The 20,788-nt window shown below is 38.5% G+C and overlaps 1 protein-coding gene across 3 annotated transcripts in view; it reads left to right on the top strand.

Annotated features, from left to right (window-relative positions):
* Window positions 1-1,722: 1,722 nt before the first annotated feature.
* LYPLA1 (lysophospholipase 1) overlaps window positions 1,723-20,788 on the top strand; it is a 30,760-nt gene continuing 11,694 nt past the window's right edge. The window contains exons 1-5 of one of the 3 annotated variants that reach the window (XM_081815992.1): window positions 1,723-2,013; window positions 2,984-3,015; window positions 16,112-16,177; window positions 17,749-17,796; window positions 20,092-20,162. In XM_081815992.1, the coding sequence (XP_081672118.1) occupies window positions 1,849-2,013; window positions 2,984-3,015; window positions 16,112-16,177; window positions 17,749-17,796; window positions 20,092-20,162 (382 nt within the window). In that variant the 5' untranslated portion in view covers window positions 1,723-1,848. The remainder of the gene's footprint in view (window positions 2,014-2,983; window positions 3,016-16,111; window positions 16,178-17,748; window positions 17,797-20,091; window positions 20,163-20,788) is intronic. The other 2 variants (XM_081815993.1, XM_081815994.1) reach the window with 2 other exon arrangements.

Below are 20,788 nucleotides of genomic sequence, written 5' to 3'. Positions count from 1 at the left end.
GTTTATGAATTTTAGACTAATTTTATAAAATTAGGAAATTTGAGTTATTAAAATATAATTATTACAGTGTAAGTTATTGGGATTTTAATTGGGAGTACATTGTATTGGTAGTAATTCTGAGCAAATTAATAAACTTATAATAGTGCATCTTCCTATCCACTTACTTGACTTTTGTGTATGTTGGTGGCTTCATGCTTTGCTGATATAGTTCTGATATATTCTTGCTAAGTTTTGCCTGAATATATTTTTTAAAACTTTAACTGTAAATATTTTTTTCCATTACTTATTCTAACCAGCTATTTGTAGCTAGAAAAACTATTCATTTTTGTATATTGATTTAGTAATTAGCTATATTATAGCCTAATTTTCTTGTAATTTTTAAATAGCTTTTGTTAAATTTTCCCTTTGTGTAACTGATGTGGGAAACAAAGGCAAAGAAAACAATTAAATTTCCTTACTGCCTACAGCCCATTGACAAGTCCTGGAAACAGGTATAGTGACTTTCCTCTGGGAGTTCAGCTGCCTCCATGTTAAAATTTTAGCTTAACATTATCCAACCCCCCAGGATCCTGTAAGTCTACTTTAACATATAAAAATTCCTTTGGAAACTTCCTTCATCTCTACGCCCCTTGATACATGTTAGCAATCATCTCCCAAGCATATGACCCACTGATACACATCTGAAGGGTCTCACGACTAGGGTTTTACTATACAGTAATAAATGACATTTTCCTAACAAATGATACATACTAGGGAATATGTCACGTTCACAGTAAGAATCACAGATAGTTTTTCTCTATTTATATCACAACCAAATACTTAAAAGCCTGACATAAGCACGTGTACTCCAACGTGAAATGAGTCACATTACCATTTTCAATAAATCAGCATCAACTTAACATTTCTGAATTCTCAGCATTCTCAAAACCACGATGTCATAAAAAACAGCACGAGTAAGATTCCCCAATCCTTCAGCATTCTGGTGATCATGTGAATTAAAGTGGAGTGGGTTTTTTAAAGCCTTTTGTTCACCAACTTCCTTCCCTATCTTAGACTACTCCCTAAATATCGTATACATCCTTTAAGTTTCTCCACTGAATTGTGACCTTCTGAAGGTCAGGGCATTTTGCCTTTAAGTGTTTCATTCCCTTATCCCCTCCCAGATCCTACCAAGCGTTTGATATGCTTTGAGCTCCCCTCAAACCCATGACACGAAAGAGGCCCGTCCAGTCTCGTGCTTAAATCAGTACAGTGTCAATATCCGTCAGTCATAATTGTGGATCCTCGATGCAACTGTTTTCCTTTCCCGCTGAGGTTTAAAGGGGGAGGGGAATCAACCCCCAAACTATACACTGGCATAGCCCCGAATGGAAATAAGGCAAAACCTTACGAACGAGTACACTCCGGCCTTAGGAAATAAGGGAGTATCTGGGGCTGGATACTACTGGCTTTGGGGATAATTCTTTTCACTACGGGGCCCCGAGGCCGGCAGCGCGGTGCCTGGAGCCTTCCCTGGGGTGGCCATCCGCACAGAGCACGCGCGGGCCACGGGTTACGAGGCACGAGAAGGTCAGCTCTGTTCGCTTCTCGGTCGCAGCCAATTGGGCGTAGCTGGGCATTGTGACACGCCGAGGGAAAGAGCGGCAGGGGAGGGACAGGCTGACAGGGCCCTCTGAACGCCCGGGCGCGGAGCCGGCGCAGAGCGGCGCGGCGCCTCTTTGGCGCGCACGCGCCTCAGCGCGCGCCCGGAGGGGCGGGCCGGGACTTGCCGCTCGCACGCCCTTGGGCAGCGGCCGGGCGCCCGTTGTCCGTTTTGCTTACGACGCGCGCAGTCAGTGGAGCTGGTGTATGTGCGGCAATAACATGTCTGCCCCGCTTCCCGCCACCGTGCCCGCCGTCCGGAAAGCCACCGCTGCGGTGAGTGGCGGCGGCCAGGGTTCGGAGGGGCCCGCTCGGCCCGCTGCAGGCTACCGCCTCTGGCGCGGGGTGGCATCGCAGGCCGGTAGGCGACCGGTGGGTGGGGGCCCTCTGCCCTGCCCGTTGTGGAGGGAGTGGGGTGCGGTGGGGATGGTCGGCTCGGCCCGGGCCCGTATTGCGGCCGGGGTGGAGGATCCGCGTCCCACTCCCCGCCCCCCAAGCAGCCCCCGAACCCGAGTCCTCTGCATTGCGGAGCGAGTGCGGCCCGCGGGACCCCCGGACCCCCGCCCCCCGTCCCAGCGTGGAGGCGTTGGCGTTAGTGGAGAGGCGCCCTAACACGAGGTGACTTTATAGTATGTTTCTGTCGCGTTTGTAGATGAGAGAATCATTTTCTTACCTTGCATTCTTGTTCTAAATTAAAGAAGTTGGAAGATCGCGTGTCTCACAGAATCAGAGGTTTTTTTTTTTTTTTAAGGAAACTTGTGTATGAGGATCTCAAACTTATTTTTATCCCCCCCCCTCCTTTTTGCGATGGAAAAATTTACAGCATTTGTGAGAGATTTTCATGGTTTGACTCGAAAGAGACAAACTTTTTCTTAGAATGTGGTTGGTGATCATTTGCACTTAAGAATGCCTAACTGGTGGGCGCCTGGGTGGCTCAGTTGGTTAGGCGACTGCCTTCAGCTCAGGTCATGATCCTGGAGTCCCTGGATCGAGTCCCGCATCGGGCTCCCTGCTCAGCAGGGAGTCTGCTTCTCCCTCTGACCCTCCTCCCTCTCATGCTGTCTCTCATTCTCTCTCTCAAATAAATAAATAAAATCTTAAAAAAAAAAAAAATGTCTAACTGGGACCTCCTTAAGTGCTAAAACGGCACATTAATTATCTTAGGAACTCAAGGAGAGAAGTTAAGGATTTTTGTCATTTAAGAGGTCTGGAGAGATTAATTAACTTGCTGAGGGCAGTATTCTGTAATTCTGGCATCCACCTTAACCAAAGCTTCAGTGTATAACAATTCTGTGTGGGTTTATTTTGGCATTGCTTATTAATTTTTCCTCTTCTCTTATAGGTGATTTTCCTTCATGGATTGGGAGATACAGGGTAGGTACCCTTATTAGTAACAGTAATGAAATGGGGTTATGCAACTCTATACCATGAAATGTTTAAGAACTCTAGGAATGTGTAAAAGAAGATTGGTAGTCCTACTTACAGTCCAGGAATAAGATACAACCTTTTCATTTTTGAAAACTCCCAGAATTTTTCTCTCATCATCTTAAATTTCTCATTTTCAACTCATGTTTCTGGAACATGTCAAAATTGCAAACTCCTTGAGTTGCTGTGGGGATTAGATGCCAGAGATGGGTGGAATGTTGCACACAGAGACAGTTTGCAATTGAGAGCTCTCTACAGCAGTTTAAATTTCAGGGCAGGTTGAGAAGTAGTTGATTTTGATAAGGAAGTAATAGTAATGTGAGGTATACAGCATTCTGATTGAGTACTTCGATATTCCCTTAGAAGAAAAAATCAGTTGAAGTGCAGGGGAGGCCACTCGAAGATTTATTTGGAGTCTGATCAAACAAATTTTGTTGTGCTAACTTTAGATAATATGACTTATCTTTCCCTTAGGCTTTTTCTCTGTTGAGATGTTTTGTTTTTAATTTAAAGCCGTGATTATCAGAGCGCCTAGCTGGTGAGCTCAGTCCATAGAGTGTACAGCTCTTGATCTCAGGGTTGTGAGTTCAACCCCCACATTGGGTATGGAGCAATAACAAGCAGTGATTTTCTATTTGAAACTTGGGCAAAAGTGTTGTTACAAAATTACAGAACTGGAGGAAAACTGCGGATAAATAAATTTTGATAAAGTAGCCAAAAAACTATTAAATCTTCTTTACAAGGAGGCATTGGGCTAGATTGTTAAAAGTGATTCCTAATATTCTTTAATGTCTAAGTGGAAGTATATGATATACCTTGTATGGAGTTAGGGGAAAGGTTGCAGGACTCTTTTGGCAATCAGGTGGTCCTGTGAAAATGACAGACCTAGGGGCGTCTGGGTGGCTCAGTTGGTTAAGCATCTGCCTTTGGCTCAGGTCATGATCTCGGGATCCTGGGATCGAGTCCTGCATCGGGCTCTCTGCTCTGCAGAGAGCCTGCTTCTCCCTCTCCCCCTGCTGTTCCCGCTGCTCTTCTCTCTCTCTGTCAAATAAATAAATAAAATCTTGAAAAAAAAAAATGACAGACCTATTTCACTATTTATTTAACTAAAAAGAGACTTAGCAAAGCTCTCTTTTGCAACCAAACCCTTCTTAATGCTGAGTTAGGGCGGAACTTGCTACCCTGTAACTTTCCCATCAAGGAGATCCAGGCCTGAATAATCAGTCTAGGAGAAGCAAGCCTCAGTGTAGGAAGGTTCTTTCTGGACGCCAAATTAGCCAGATTCCGTGGACTGAAATTAAAGAGTGAACGTGATGAAGGAAATGAACAACGTGAGATTAAAAATACCAAGAGCATCCATGGCTTCTTGACTAAGAATTAAGTTTATATAAAAAATTAAAGGTGTCCAATTCTAAAAATACTTTGTGAGATAGTACTAAAGAAAAGCTGACTCGGGGTTCCTGGGTCGCTCAGTTGGTTGAGCATCTGAATCTTGATTTCCACCTCAGGTCATGATCTCAGGATGGTGAGATGGAGCCCTGCATTGGGCTCCACACTGGGCATGGAGCCTGCTTAAGATTCTCTCCCTCTCCCTCTGCTCCCCACCCATCTTTCTCTCTTTCTTTCTCTCCCCCTCTCTTAAAAAAAAAAAAAAAAGGCAAGAAAAAAAGAAAAGCTGACTCTAAATTTGTTCTGTCAATACATGTTGAAATTCAGAACCAATCTGACAAGTGGCAATTTTATGTTTATATTTGTCAGGTTAACTTGGAGGATGATGGGGATTAAGTGATTCAGTTTGTTGCTATTAAAATGGACAGCTTTTGCCATTTTTTTGGTTAAGGTTCTTTTTTGTAGAACTAGCCAGGGTGTACTGTCTGGTAACTTAGGTCTTGAGGTCTGTGTCTTAGATTCCTCATGAAAAAAGTGGTGGCCAAATAAGATTGAGAGACCTGTATAATTCTATATTATCAATTCTAATATGTAATTTTCCTCATATTTTTATGTTTCTGAGATTGGTACTCATTTTACTACATGTATGTTTATTGTGGTGGTGATTTTTTTTTCCTTAACCTATTTTTTCAGTGGTTCCCCTCATATTCTGTCTTAGTGTCTAGGAAATATGATATGGCATATTCTCCTCTTGAAAAAACTTACAGCATATGCACTAGCATGTTTAAAGTTCTGAAAAGTTCTATTGTAAAGAAACATGACAACCAGAGTGTTCCTAATAACATGTATAATAAGCTATGAAACTAATATTCAAATAAACATATTTTAGACTATACTGTATGGCATGAGATCACAGTTTTCCTTCTAAAGTAAAACTGGCTTCTGTTTAGGATTATGAAAATGTTGTATTTGTATTGTAAAAAAATTCCAACTGTGAATATGAGAATAATTAGTTGAAATCCTAGAACCCAGAGACACTTGTTTTTGATAGCATTTTAAAAAATTTTATTTTGAAATATTTTCAAATTTATGGAAGAGTTGCAAGAATAGAGATTCCTCAATACCTTTTACCCAGATCCACTAATCTCTTTGTTTATTGAATGTGTTACTATGTTTGCTGAAATTCTTGAGAGTAAATTGCAGTTACCTTGATTTTTCATTACTACACTTTAGCATGCATTGACATTTTTGCAGAGGTTAAGCTAGTCCCTAAGTTTAGGTTTGTTTGCCATTTCCTCATGATTAGATTCATTAGATTAGTTTATGCATTTTTGGTACAAATACCGTATAGGCTATTTGTCCTGTTCAGGGCATCATGTCATGAGACAGATGATAGCCTTTGTCCCATTATTGATGCTAACTTGAATCACTTGATTAAGGTGGTATTTTCCAGGTTTCTCTACTGCAGTTATTCTCCCTTTGTAGTTAAAAAGTAAGTTGTAGGGAGATACTTTGAGACTTTGCAAATTGTATGTTAAACTTTTACCCAGTATTTTCAGCATCCATTGATGATTCTTGCTTGACTCAATTGTTAATATGATGTGATTTTCTAAGTCTGTCTATTAGTTTGCCCCTCCCCACTTAATACAGACTATAGATTTATGGAATGGGTTATATTCCATCATTGTTACTGTGTTTTAAAATTTTTAACTTTTTCTTTTAAAATAACTTCAAATTTGCATAAATATTGCAGAAATAGTATTTAGATCTCCTCATACCCTTTCCTATTACCCAGATGTGAAACATTTGGGCATATTGTAGAAATATTGCCTCATTACTCCATAAAATTTTATTTTATTTTACTTATTATTTTTTTAAGATTTTATTTATTTATTCATGAGAGACAGAGAGAGAGACAGAGGGAGAAGCAGGCTCCCAAGGAGCAGGGAGCCCGATGCGGGACTCGATCCCAGAACCCTGGGATCATGACCTGAGCCGAAGGCAGACGCTTAACCATCTGAGCCACCCAGGCACCCACTCCATAAAATTTTAGTGTGTGTTTTGTAAGCACAAGGACATTCCCCATGACCACTATCATCAGATTTCTTGGTTCTGTCACATTTTCTTGGTTTGACCCAATCATGTCCTTTATGGGCCCAGGATCCAAACCAGGATCACACGTTGCATTTAGTTATCTTTCGTGGCCTTAGTCTCCTTCAGTCTAGAGCAGTCTTTCCTTGTCTTTAATGACCTTGAGACTTTTTGAGAATACAGGCCAATTACTTTGTAGACTTTCCCTCAGTTTGGGTTTGTGTGATGTCTCCTTCTGACTTAAGCCTTTTTGGCAGGAATATCACAGAGATGTTGCCGTGTTCCTCTCAGAGGATTGTATCAGGTGCACACTATGTTGATTTTTGTTCCTTTTACTGGTGATGTTACATTTTTTCACCTGGTTAAGATGGTGTTTGCCCTGTTTCTCCACAGTAAAATAAATAAGGGTATTTACTTAAAAATATTTTGTGGGGAGATGCTTTGATACTATGAAAACATGTTTCTCACCAAATTTTCACCCATAGATTTAGCGTCCATTAATTATTTTTATCTGTATCTATTATTGTGATAGTTCCAGATAATCTTTTTAAAAAATCCTTCATTCTAGATTTTTTCATTGGCCACTCTCCCTTCTCCCTTATTTATTATGTATGTATGTATTCATTTATTCATTTTAAAGTGTCAAATCAGGACAGACTCTTGGATTGCTCTTTTACTCTGAGGGTTACAAATTGTTAAATCTGTCATATTTTTGATGGTCCCATCATCCTACACTTGGCTATCAGAAGCCCCTCCAAGCTGCTCTTATGTCTTTGAGACATGCCCCATCATTCCTTGAGCACTTTCTTGCTTTCTGGTGCAGGGAGATCTTTTCCGGATCATCTTATGTTTTTTCTGCTTCAGTCCTGGGACTCAGCCTTTTTTTTTTCAAGAGCCCCGGTTCCTTTTAGTAGAGAATATTTAGGAACCAAGATCTGAGTGCTTTATGTGCTTATTGCTAGAATCATTACTTCTAGATCCTTTCAGTGGACAGAGCCGGGAGTGTAGCTACATTAACATACATGTGTAGATACACATCTATATCAATTTTGATATTTACATATATTAAAATTAGGAGGTGTATACTGATTCCTCCAGTTCCACTCAGCACCAGTGGGTTTATTCTAGCCTTCCCCCTTTCTGTATTTGTAATTCTATCAGAAACCTGGCTTCCGTTCTGGCAGTTCTGGCCAGTAGTGCACTTTGGCATTGCCCCCCAACTTACCCCCCTCCCAGCTGAATGTGACACCTGAAAGCTCAGTTCCAGTTAAGGGGAGCGGGAAGGAGAAAAGGCGAGGTGGAAAGGTTGGCCCTCTTCATGTAAACTTACCCTTCCCTTCATATATTCCAGGAGTTACTGGTCTGTGTTACCAATCTATGTGAGATTTTTCTAGGCTGTGGAGATTGTAAAGCTTAGAAGAGAAAGTTTCATAAGAAAAAAAAAAAAAAGACTAAAAAACACCAAAAGTTTCAAAGACAGAAACTGGTTAAGTAGATTAAACCTTACTGAGAGGGGTGCCTGGGTGGCTCAGTCGTTAAGCGTCTGCCTTCAGCTCAGGTTATGATCCAGGGTCCTGGGATCGAGCCCTGCATCGGGCTCCCTGCTCCGCAGGAAGCCTGCTTCTCCCTCTCCCACTACCCCTACTTGTGTTCCCTCTTTCGCTGTGTCTTTCTCTGTCAAATAAATAAATAAAATCTTTTAAAAAAAAATTAAAAAACCTTACTGAGAGATCAAATAAAGAGAGGATTGAAAATAATATTGAATTGGCAACATGGGTATATTTTATGACTGTTCATTTGCAAGTCCTTCTATAATCAAGAACTAAGAATTATAGGATGTCATTTGGGGATCATTTAGGTATAAGGACTAGGGAACTGTTCAACTAGTTTAGGCAAAAAGCGATATTTGTGGAAGGATACAAGGATAGCTCTCTTGTATATAAACTCCATGAAGGAAAAGATTTTTTTTTTAATTTCCTTCATATATAATTCACATGCTGTAAAACTGACCTGAGAACACAGATATTTTCTATTTAACTTAATACTGCATCCCCAGGGCTTGGACAGTACTGGATATATAGAACAACTAAGTATCTGTTGAGTAAATAAATGAATGAATGAGGAATTCATGGGGAAAACATAATGGGAATTAGTCACCAAGTATATTAGTTTCCTAGGGCTGCCATAGTAAAAAAAACATAAACTAGATGGCTTCAAGCAACAGAAATTTATTCTCACAGTTAAATAGGCTAGCAGTCCAAAATCAAGGTGTCAGAAAGACTATATGCACTCCCTCCAAAGGCTCTAGGGGAGAATCCTTTGCCTCTTCCAGGTTTAATGGCTCCTGGCATTCCTCGTCTTGTGGCAGTATACTTCCAATCTCTGCCTCCCTCTTCACATGAAGAAATTTTGCCATTTATCTGGGTTCTCTCATTTCTTTTTTTTTTCTCTCATTTCTAATAAGGACACCAGTTACTAGATTTAGGACCCATCCTAATCCTAGCAAATCTCATCTTAATCCTTAACAGATTACATCTGCAAAGAGCCTCTTTCCAAATAAGATCACATTCTGAGGTTCCAGGTGGACATGAATCTTGTGGGGACTATCTAATCAACTACACCAAAGCTATTCTCTCTGCCTTTTGTGCCTTTGTGGTCTCTCACTTTTCCTTCTTTCTATATATTTGCAGTTTTCTCTGCTGACACACTTTCCTTATCACCCCAAAATGGACCACCCCAGCTCTGACTTTATATCACCCCTAGTTCTGGTGTTCATTTAAGAATCTGACCCATCTTCAGGGCACCTGGGTGGTTCAGTTGGTTAAGCGACTGCCTTCGGCTCAGGTCATGATCCTGGAGTCCCAGGATCAAGTCCCGCGTCTGGCTCCCTGCTCAGCAGGGAGTCTGCTTCTCCCTCTGACCCTCCCCCTTCTCATGCTCTCTCTCTATCTCATTCTCTCTCAAATAAATAAATAAAATCTTTAAAAAAAAAAAAAAAAATCTGACCCATCTTGGATGCCTGTGTGGCTCAGTTGTTAAGCGTCCTTCTTCTGCTCAGGTCATGATCCCAGGGTCCTGGGATTGAGTCCTGTATTGGGCTCCCTGCTCTGCAGGGAGTCTGCTTCTCCTTCTGCCCCTCCTCCCCCTCGTTCTCTCAATCTCTCTCTCTCTCAAATAAATAAATCTTAAAAAAAAAAAAAAAAAGAATCTTACCCATCTTGGGTCATTTTGCTCTTAGCCAGGTAGTTTGGTAAGACTCATTAGGACAGGTAGGGGAGATTCCATGACAGTGATATGCTACTGGGACACAGATGGTGATGAGTTGTGTTTCTTGTGGAATCTTTGAGTTTTTAGTTCCACAGCATATTACTTTGGAGTAGTGAACATAATAAAAATAGACTTTAGTTACTTTGTAGTTTTTTCTAAAAGCACAACTGAGAAGTAAAATAGAGTGGATTTGTAGTATTTTTGGGGATATGCCTTGAAATTCACTTTTTGAACCCATAAAACCTTTGTGTGTGTGTGTCTGTTTCGTTTTCTTTTTCTGTTTCTAATAATTAAGTGAAATATATTCTCATTGATGTAGGTTTCTGAACATTAGATTCCTTTTACTGAAGCTTTGTGTAGACTTTTTAAATCTTGAGGTGTCCACTGACTTTGACAATTATCAAAAGGACAAGTTGGCCATATTTTGTATAATTCAGTTATAGTCAAAGATTTTTATACTCTGTGGGGAGCTTTGAAATCATCCAGTACGACCAGCACAAATTATGGATGGGAAAACTGCAGACTGGAAAGACATTGATTCTCATACTGTAGCATGCAAAAAAGTCACCTGGAAGGCTTGATTATTGGTCCCCACCACCAGAGTTTCTGATTCAGTGGGTCTGGGATGGGGCCCAGGAATTTGCATTTCTAACAAGTTCCCAGATGATACTACTGGTCCGGGGGCCACACTTTTAAAAGCCACTAGACTGAACTGTCTTGAGACCATACTTCTAGATAAAGGCACAGTTGGGACTAGAACTCAAGATTCCTATTCCTTTTTCTTATATAAGAGTTCTTAGTATTTTTTTGTAGAAGAGTAGTTGGCAAACAGTAGGCAGCAGTTCAATTCTGGCCTGCCACTTTTTAGAAACTTATTTAATGTTATTTATTGATATATAATTCACATCCATAAAAGTCAACCCTTTTAAAGTGAACAATTCATAGTTTTTAGTATATTTACAAAGTTGTGGAACCATCACTACTTGTTAATTCCAGAATATTTCAACATCCCAAAAAGAAATGGCATACCCGTTAGCAGATACTCCTCGTTCCCTTCACAGGCAACCACTAATCTCCTTTCAGTTTCTATGGATTTGCCTGTTCTGGGTATTTCATATAAATGGAATCAGATGATATATGCTCTTTTCTGTCTAAATTCTTTCACATAGCATGTTTCTCAGGTTCATTCATGTTGTAATGTGTACCAGTACTTTTTACTTTTATTGCCAAATAATATTCTGTGGAGGGATATCCATGTATTGATCTTATGGATATACCATGTTTCTTTAATTCATCAGTTGATGAACATTTGAATTGTTTCCACTTTTTGACTTTTAGGAGTAGTGCTACTCTGAACATCCTTTTGCAAGATTTTACATAAACATAGGCTTTCAGTTCACTTGAATAATTGCTGAGTCAGTGGTAACTGTTTAACCCTTTGAGGAACTCCCAGACTGTTGTCCCCGTGGCCGTACCATTTTACATTTCTACCAACAGTGTATGAGGGTTCTGATTTCTCCAGATTCTCACCAATATTTGTTATTATCTTTCTTTTTGAAGAAAATGATTGACTACCTAATGACTAATCATGTTGATCATCTTTTCATGTGCTTATTAGTGATTTATATATCTTCATTAGAGAAATATCTGTTCAATACCTTTGCCCATTTTTATTTTATTTTATTTTTTTAAAGATTTTATTTATTTATTTGACAGAGAGAGCGAGAGAAGGGAGCACAAGCAGGGGGAGTGGGAGAGGGAGAAGCAGGCTCCCCGCTGAGCAAGGAGCTCGACACGGGGCTCTATCCCAGGACTCTGGGATCATGACCTGAGCCAAAGGCAGAAGCTTAACCATCTGAGCCACCCAGGCACCCCAAAGCACAACAGTTTTTAATCCTGATGAGTTCCATTTTATCTTTTTTTCTTTAGTTGCTTGTGCTTTTGGTGTTATTATCTAAGAAATCATTCCATATCATTGGTATCAAGCTTCCCAGTTGTTAATCTTTTACTACATTGTGTATTTGTGCATGCACTCAAGGTCTTTGTCTCCATAAGTGTATGTATATACATATACTCATTACCTAGTGATCAAAGTCTTTTTTTTTTTAATTCTTTGACATCAGCCCAAAGCATGATTTTCCATCATCTCTAAATACTCTGGTGTTTCCCATACATGAGGATACTGTACATGACCAGCATACAACACTCCAAAGTAGGAAATCAGCATTGATCCAACACTACCATCCAGTCCAAAGAATCCATTCAAATTTTGCCAGCTTTCCCAATTATGTGTTTCCTTCCTGATCCAAGATCCTTTCCAGTGATTTGTGTTTCATTATGAAATAGTTTATTAGCCTCTCATATCCTTTATATTTTTAAAATGTGGAGCCTTACCTCTGTACATTCTGTAGAATGACTGTCAGCTTAGGTTTAATGTCTCCTCATGACTGGACTCAGGTCATTTATTCCTTTTTAATTCTTTTGGTAATAGTTTCATTGGGATATAATTTGATTACCACACCATTCACCCATTTGAATTCTGCAGTTAAGTCTTTAATGTATTCACAAAGCTGTGCAACCATTTTTATCCCTCCAAAAGGAAACCCTGTACTCTTTTTTACCCCCAGATCCCCCTTACTCACAACCCTAGATAATCACTAATCTACTTTCTATCTCTATAGATTGACCTATCCTGGACATTTCATATAAATGGAATCATATAACATATGGCCTTTTGTAATTGGCTTTCTTTACTTAACATAATGTTGTTAAAGTTCATCCATGTTGTAATATATATTAGTACTTCATTTCTTTTTATTGTTCATCATATTCCTTTGAGTAGAATTGCTGGGGCATATGGTAACTCCATGTTACTAGCAGTATATGAAAATTCTGGTTTCTGGGCGCCTGGGTGGCTCAGATGGTTAAGCGTCTGCCTTCGGCTCAGGTCATGATTCCAGGGTGCTGGGATCGAGTCCCACATCGGGCTCCCTGCTCCTTGGGAGCCTGCTTCTCCCTCTGCCTCTCTCTCTCTCTCTGTCTCTCATGAATAAATAAATAAAATCTTTAAAAAAAAAAAAAGAAAATTCTGGTTTCTCCCCATCCTCATGAGCACTTATTGTCTTTCTGATTATAGCCATCCTAGTGGGTGTAAAGTGGTATCTCATTGTGGTTTTATTTGCATTTATGTAATGACTAATAATGTTGAGCATCTTTTCCTGACCACGTTGGCCATTTGTGTATCTTTGGAGAAATGTCTGTTCAGGTCCTTTACCTATTTATTTTTAGGTTGTCTTTTTGTTTGTGGGTTTTAAGAGTTCTTTATATGTTATGTATACTAGACCCTTATTGAATATGGTTTGCAAATAATTTTCCATTCTGTAGTTTGTCTTTTCACTTTCTTCATAGTGCCCTCTGAAGCATAATAATTTTTAATTTTGATGATTAAATTTCTTTGTTGTTTGTGCTTTTGGTATCTAAGAAACCATGGCCAAATCCAATATCACAAGATTTTCATACATTTTCTTCTAGGAGTTTTATAGTTTTGTTTTTTTTTTAATAGATTTTATTTATTTATTTATTTGAGAGAGAGAATGAGATAGAGAGAGAGAGCATGAGACGGGGGAGGGTCAGAGGAAGAAGCAGACTCCTTGCCGAGCAGGGAGCCCGATGCGGGACTCGATCCTGGGACTCCAGGATCATTACCTGAGCCGAAGGCAGTCGCTTAACCAACTGAGCCACCCAGGCGCCCCTGAGTTTTATAGTTTTATCTCTTACATTTAAGTCTTTGCTACATTTTGAGTTCATTTTTGTGTATGGTGTGAGGTAGAAGTCCAACTTCATCCTGTTATATCCCAGCTACTTCTGTTGAAAATATTATTCCTTCCCCATTGATTTTTTTGGAGGCACCCTTTTCAGAGATAAGTTAATCATAAATGGAGGGTTTATTTTTGTATTTTCAAATCTGTTGATTTGTAGGTCTTTCCTTATTTCAGTACCACTCTGTCTTTATTACTATTGCTTTGTAGTAACTTTCGAAATTGGGAAGTGTGAGTCCTCTAGCCTTACTCTCTTTTAAGATTGTTTTGAGCTCTTCTGGGTCTCTTATATGTCCAGCTGAATTTTAGATTTGGTTTGTCAATTTCTGCAAAGGCAGCTGTGATTCTCATAGAGATTGCATTGACTCTATATCAGTTTGGGAGTACTGCCACCTTAAGAATATTAAGTCTTGGGCGCCTGGTGGCTCAGTTGATTGAGTAGCCAACTTTTGATTTCTGCTCAGGTCATGATCTCAGGGTCGTGGGATGAGCCCCTTGTTGGGCTCCACACTCAGCAGGGAATCTGCTTGAAGATTCTCTCCCTCTGCCCTTCCCGCCACTTGCGCACACTCTTTTTCTCTAAAATAAATAAATAAATGTTTAAAAAGAAGAATATTAAGTCTTTCGGTCCGTGAACATGGGATGTCCATTTATATAGGTCTTCTTTAATTTCTTTCAACATTTTTGTAGTTTTCCTAATGAAGTCTCATATATATATATCTCATGTATCTATATACACACATAAGACACACACATGAACTCACATATAAACACACATGTACACATGCAAAGCACATATACAACTCTAGAATAGTGCCTGGCTCACAGCTAGTGTTACATAAGTGTTAAAATTACTTCTCTGTTATTAATTTTTCTATATGTCTTTAACATTTTGGGGAAGGTGGATTAAAATAGAGAAATAATAGAAAATCATTTAATGTTTATTTAATTACTAAAAAAGATTTGTTTAGATTTGTTTATTTAATTTATTTATTTATTTTTAATTTTATTATGTTATGTTAGTCACCATACAGTACATCATTAGTTTTTGATGTGGTGATCCACGATCCATTGTTTTCGTATAACACTCAGTGCTCTATGCAGTACGTGCCCTCCTTAATACCCATCACCAGGCTAACCAATCCTCCCTCCCCCCTCCCCCCTAAAACCCTGTTTGTCTCTCAGATTTGTTTATTTTAGAGAGAGAGTGTGTGTGTGCGTGTGTGAGTGGGGAAAGGGGCAGAGGGAAGAGAATCTTCAAGCAGACTCCTCACTGAGCATGGAGCCCGTCACAGGGCTTGATCCCACAGCCCATGAGATCATGACCTGAGCCAGAACCAAGAGTCTGATGCTAACTGACTGAGCCACCCAGGTACCACGTTATTTATTTAATTTTAATTAATTTTAAATTTTTTAAAAATATTTAATTATTTTTAAAACTTAAATAGACTCCATGCCCAACATGGGGCTTGAACTCACGACCAGTAGAGGTCACATCCTCTACCAACTGAGCCAGCCAGGCACCCTTTAAGTTACCTTTACTTTATCCTTTAACAGAAGTAACATGTAGGGGATCCTAGGTGGCTCAGTTGGTTAAGCAGCTGACTCTTGATTTCTGCCCAGGTCATGATCTCAGGGTCGTGGGATCGAGCTCTGTATTGGCTCTGTGCTGGGCGTGGAGTCTGCTTAAGATTCTTTTTCTCCCTCTCCCTCTGCCCCCCGCCCCCCCAAAAATAAAAAAATTAAAAAAAAATAACATGTAAAAAGTATCGGTTTTAATGTCAAGTGTAAACAAGCAGGAAACTATGTATGTATAGTATCCCATTTTTGTAAAATCTGTATGTTTCTTAAGTGATATACATGAAAAAATTGGGAGGAAATACATCAGAAGATTAACTGCTTATTTCTGCCTTGAAGGATTATCATGATTTTCAGTTTTTCTAGTATTCCATTTTGAACATGTATATGTACATAATACACACAAGTAAAGAATATTAAATAAAGTTATTTTTAGTAGTACAGTAAGCATGTAGTTTATTTATATTTATTTATTAGCATATAGAGTTTAAGATAACTGATTTACTCCTGAGGCAACTTTTATCATTATATGAGAATTCACATTATGTGAATTCTATTATCTGTCTTGCCTACTTTGTTAGGCACGTTGTTGTAAGATTATAAAGAGATAAATATATCTATATTTTGTAAATTGTAAAGCCCTGTGGAGATATATGAAAGAAAACACACTGCTCTTCAGAAATCCGGAGACATCATCTTTATTTGTAGGTAAAGCTTGAGTAGTAGTAGCCTTTGGGTTGTTTCTGCATTGGTAGTGGTGTTTTAAGATGGTCCACACTTTTAAGATTTTATAAGGAGTTAACATTTATCCTTGCAAGTTTTTTAAAGTTACCATTCTGTTACTAACTTACTGGGATTTAAAATGGTATCTAATGGCATCATTCAAATAATTTCTCTACCAGGCATGGATGGGCAGAAGCCTTTGCAGGTATCAGAAGTTCACATATCAAATACATCTGCCCACATGCGTAAGTATTTTACTCTTTACATTTGTGATTCAGAATCTGGAGAGGAATAATTGTGATAGCTTTATTTTCCTAGAAAAGCATGTGAATATAATTAGTTTTTATCCTTTTAAATCATTCAGTTTAAAAATAAAGATTAGTAAATTCTTTAAAACTAAACTGGTAACTTGGCTACATAGAATTTTTTTTCTTTTTTGTTGGGAAATTTAAAATAATGCTTTCTTGGAGGTCAATTGAACTCAGAGCTAGAAAAATTCCTTTAGATATACAAACATCTGAGATCTAAGGATATCCATGAGGTATCTCTGAAGGGGATTTATTTACTTGTCAGGTTTGTGAGAGATCTTTATTTACTATGTTGAAAACACTCTAAATTTTATCAGCTAAAGGCAATGTGTGTGCTGTGGAAAGAACACAGGTTTTAAAGTCTTATAGATTTGGTTTTGAATTCTGAAAATGTTTGTGGATGTCAGAAACTATAAAGTTTTGAGCAAACTCAGAAAATTGCTGAGATTGGCAAGGTTTTAGGTCAAAAGGTTGCTGAGAAACAATAGCTGTGGAAAAGACAAATGGGATTAGATACGTGCTCGGAGGTTAGTAATTCATCCTCAGAAGTGGTAGTAGCAGTAGAGCTGATAAATGTGAAAGAGGAAATGGAAAGAGGAAAAATATCTGATGAGGTAAGAAAACTTCTTTCCCCTTTTTATCCTGAAATAGAAAGTTTAATCTGACCTCTGTAGGCTACAGCTGAATACTATGGCAAGAATGGCTGTGTCCTCTATTATTCTGATTCACGTATGAGACAGAATTCTTGATTATATTAGAATTTCTGCTGTGTTGTTATTGGCCCCAGGATTGATTTGATTTAAAGCTATTTCCCAGTCTAGGGAAGTTCATGTTCTCAAAGAAATTTTGATAAGATTTTGTGACCTCTAAGGTAGACTTGTTTTATGAGTTAGGAGGTTAGTGGTAATATGTAGTTCTAGTGTATTTATTTTTCTTTTCTTTTGTACCTAGCTGTATTCAGGTTATCCAGCAGATTTTTCATCACAGACCTGAATTGGGTGTAGTGGACACCTAGGCAAAACTTATATTTCCCATATTTATTTAGAGGTCTCTTAAATAACCAAGTACATAGATAAAACTTAGACTATAAGCAAAAATGTAATCTGACCATATGGGAATTGATGTACTATATCTGTGCGGTAAATTGCTCATTTCCTAAACCCTTAGCCAGAGTCTCATATTTTATACATTTCTAACTCTCTTGGTTACTTGTTTTCCTTGTCATGTCTGGTTTGAAAGTGTTAAATAAGGGAGTTGAGAAAGGAAAATGTTTTTTATTTGCCAAGCTTAGTCCTTTCCAGCTGCTGTTCCATCTTCAGAACACATTTGGAGGATACGTAGAAAAAATGACACAGGTGTGGATGCAGTGACACAGTTCATATGTTAAAATTGTGGAGTACAGTTTTGTGTAAGCCTCAAGTAATTATTCTTAATTGATGAAATTTATCAGGTTTTATGCCTTGTCACATTACTCTTATTTTGCTGTTTTTTTTTTCTTTCCCGTGTAGACCAATTATGCCTGTAACATTGAATATGAACATGGCTATGCCTTCTTGGTAAGTATCAGTAAGAACTTATTTATACTTAGTTTTTGTCTTTTCTTTCTTTTTTAACTGGAATTGTTTTCCCATGTGGCAATTTTTAATTAGCTATTTTTAGGCTGCAAAGTTATAGAATTAAATTTAACCTTAAACCTTTAAGCTTAATCTTAAAGTTTTGTATTTTAGACTCGGGTAAACTTAAGGAGCTGCACCAACAGGTAGAGAAACAGGAGAAAATGGGTAGACAGAAATACTGTAGAAAATATTTCTTACTGCTTGATAAACCTTTGCTGGTTTCAGTGACCAACATTTAAATGACCCGATGTGGCATACACTCTAATTAAGTAACAGCCTTTCACCCTTCCAATATCTTGCCTTCCTGGAGAGTTGACAGGTTTTTAAGGAAACCACTTCCTCTTCCACACTCTCAAGATATTTTCACATTCCCTTGTATTTCTTTTTTAATTAATTTATTTTTTTAAATCTCTCAGGGGTCTTGTTTCAGTTTCTACCATGGAAGCAGGACAATAAAAGCAGCAGATTGGTAAAAGCCATTCTTTCCCATCAAAATCTAGTTCAGGGGCGCCTGGGTGGCTCAGTTGGTTAAGCGACTGCCTTCGGCTGGGGTCATGATCCTGGAGTCCCTGGATCGAGTCCCGCATCGGGCTCCCTGCTCGGCGGGGAGTCTGCTTCTCCCTCTGACCCTACCCCCTCTCATGTGCTCTCTTTCATTCTCTCTCTCAAATAAATAAATAAAATCTTTAAAAAAAAAAAAAATCTAGTTCAGTGATGCTTAGTGTCATTTTATTGATTTTTAAAATTTTTAAAAATTTTTTATTTTTTAATTAACATATAATGTATTATTTGTTTCAGGGGTATAGGTCTGTGATTCATCAGTCTTACACAATACCTAGCACTCACCACAACACATATCCTCCCCAATGTCCATCACCCAGCCACCCCATTCCCCCACCCGCCTCCCCTCCAGGAACCCTCAGTTTGTTTCCTAAGATTAAGAGTCTCTTATGGTTTGTCTCCCTCTCTGGTTTCGTCTTGTTTAATTTTTTTCGTCTCTTCCCCTATGATCCTCTGCCTTGTTTCTTAAATTCCGCATATCAGTGAGATCATACGATAATTGTCTTTCTCTGATTGACTTATTTCACTTAGCATAATACCATCTAGTTCCATCCATGTCATTGCAAATGGCAAGATTTCATTTTTTTGATGGCTGCATAATAATCCATTGTATGTATATGTGTGTGTGTATGTACACCACATCTTTTCTGGACATCTGAGCTCTTTCCATAGTTTGGCTGTTGTGGACATTGCTGCTATAAACATTGGGGTGCCGGTGCCCCTTCAGATCACTACATTTGTATCTTTGGGGTAAATACCTGGTAGTGCAATTGCTGGGTCATAGGGTAGTTCTATTTTCAACTTTTTGAGGAACCTCCGTACTGTTTTCCAGAGTGGCTGCACTGGCTTGCATTTTCACCCTTGTGTGTTTTATAGTCAGGAAGTAGAGTCAGTTCTTTGTTCCTCTAAGCTACTTCCAGTCTGTTGTCATCTCTTCTTGTTCCTACCCGTTTCTTATCCACCCCTTCACTTCCTTTTTCTCTCTTCTGGATTCCTTAGAAGTTTTCACAAGTTCCTGCCTACTTTGCTCATTGGTTCTTTCATCTTCCCTCTCTGGCAAAATTCTCATCCAGAACCAAAATTTTTAGCTAATGTGGCTAGAGACCGTAATGAAAGGATGTAACTTGATACAGAAATGGAAAGGGCCAGAGGAAAGCTTCCCTTGGGTCTCTAGTTGGAGGTATCTACTATGTGTGATGAAAATGTTTTGCAGAATGTGGATAGAGCTCAGTGTAATTCCTCTGCTCAATACGTATGAAGGTAGTGCATGCGAGAATGACATGGTAAAGTAGTTCTGTTCCATTGGATTGACTTATGATGCAATAGAAGGGAAAGGAATGGCTGGAATTTATTGCAAACTTTTTAGAGGAGTGTGCGATGAGATTCCTGCTTGGCTGTAAGATTGGACTAGGTATTTTCTTAGATGTTCTTACCCTAAAATTATGTGGCATTGTGATTTTTTAACATCAGAATCTGTATCTAGTTGGTGAAAGGAACATGTAGAATGTCAGAATCATAACAGAATTTAAGTTAATTTTTTGGACTCTTGTAGACATTTTATTTTGAGTTTCATGTTCATGGTTAGCCCTTTTTATCCTGAATTTAGTGAAACATACCATGAGTACATATTTTTAGAATCAAATAGCTCTTTTAAGATTTTGCCTTATTTTCCAGGTTTGATATTACTGGGCTTTCACCAGATTCACAGGAGGATGAACCTGGAATTAAACAGGCAGCAGAAAATGGTAAGTACAGAAACATTTTACAAAGACAAAAGCATTCTTATTTTAGTAGGTTCAGTAGTTTTATTGATGTTGATGTAATAATAAACAATTATCTCAACTTAGGAGGTGATGCTATTTCCTTCCTTTCTGATCAGTCTCTAACTTGTTTGCCACGATGGCCCCATGGACTCCCTTAACTATAAATGAAGATGAGGTGAATGGGGAAGAATGGCCTTTATCAAACTTCATCTCTGTTGGATACATAATTTTGCCTTGATTTACATAGACTAATGGAGAAAATAGCAATTTAATAGTTGCGGCCAGTTATCTTCATTAAGGAGACTTGAAATAAGGATAGGTATAGTGATACAATCATGTATAACACAATTTATGTTGGTTAATTTTAGTGTGGTAATAATAGATGCCACTGATCGAACACTTAGCTATTAAAGAAGCCAGGTAATTCTTATAAATCATCTCATTTAACACTTCTATGACATAAGTCTTAGCTCTACTTTACAGAATCTCCAAAGTGTGTTCTCTGGTTGGTATTCCATGTTCCTTATGGACATGATAATTCCATTTATTTTTAGGGTGCAAGCATAAAGAACACTAGTTTATTGGGAGAAATCTAGTTTTAGAAAATG

This window comes from Leptonychotes weddellii, chromosome 4 (genome assembly GCF_054177405.1).
Source record: "Leptonychotes weddellii isolate Sample4059 chromosome 4, ASM5417740v2, whole genome shotgun sequence".
In the NCBI taxonomy this organism is placed as follows: domain Eukaryota; kingdom Metazoa; phylum Chordata; class Mammalia; order Carnivora; family Phocidae; genus Leptonychotes; species Leptonychotes weddellii.
The sequence above is the reverse complement of the archived record's forward strand: the minus strand, read 5'-3'. Positions and strand labels throughout refer to the sequence as shown.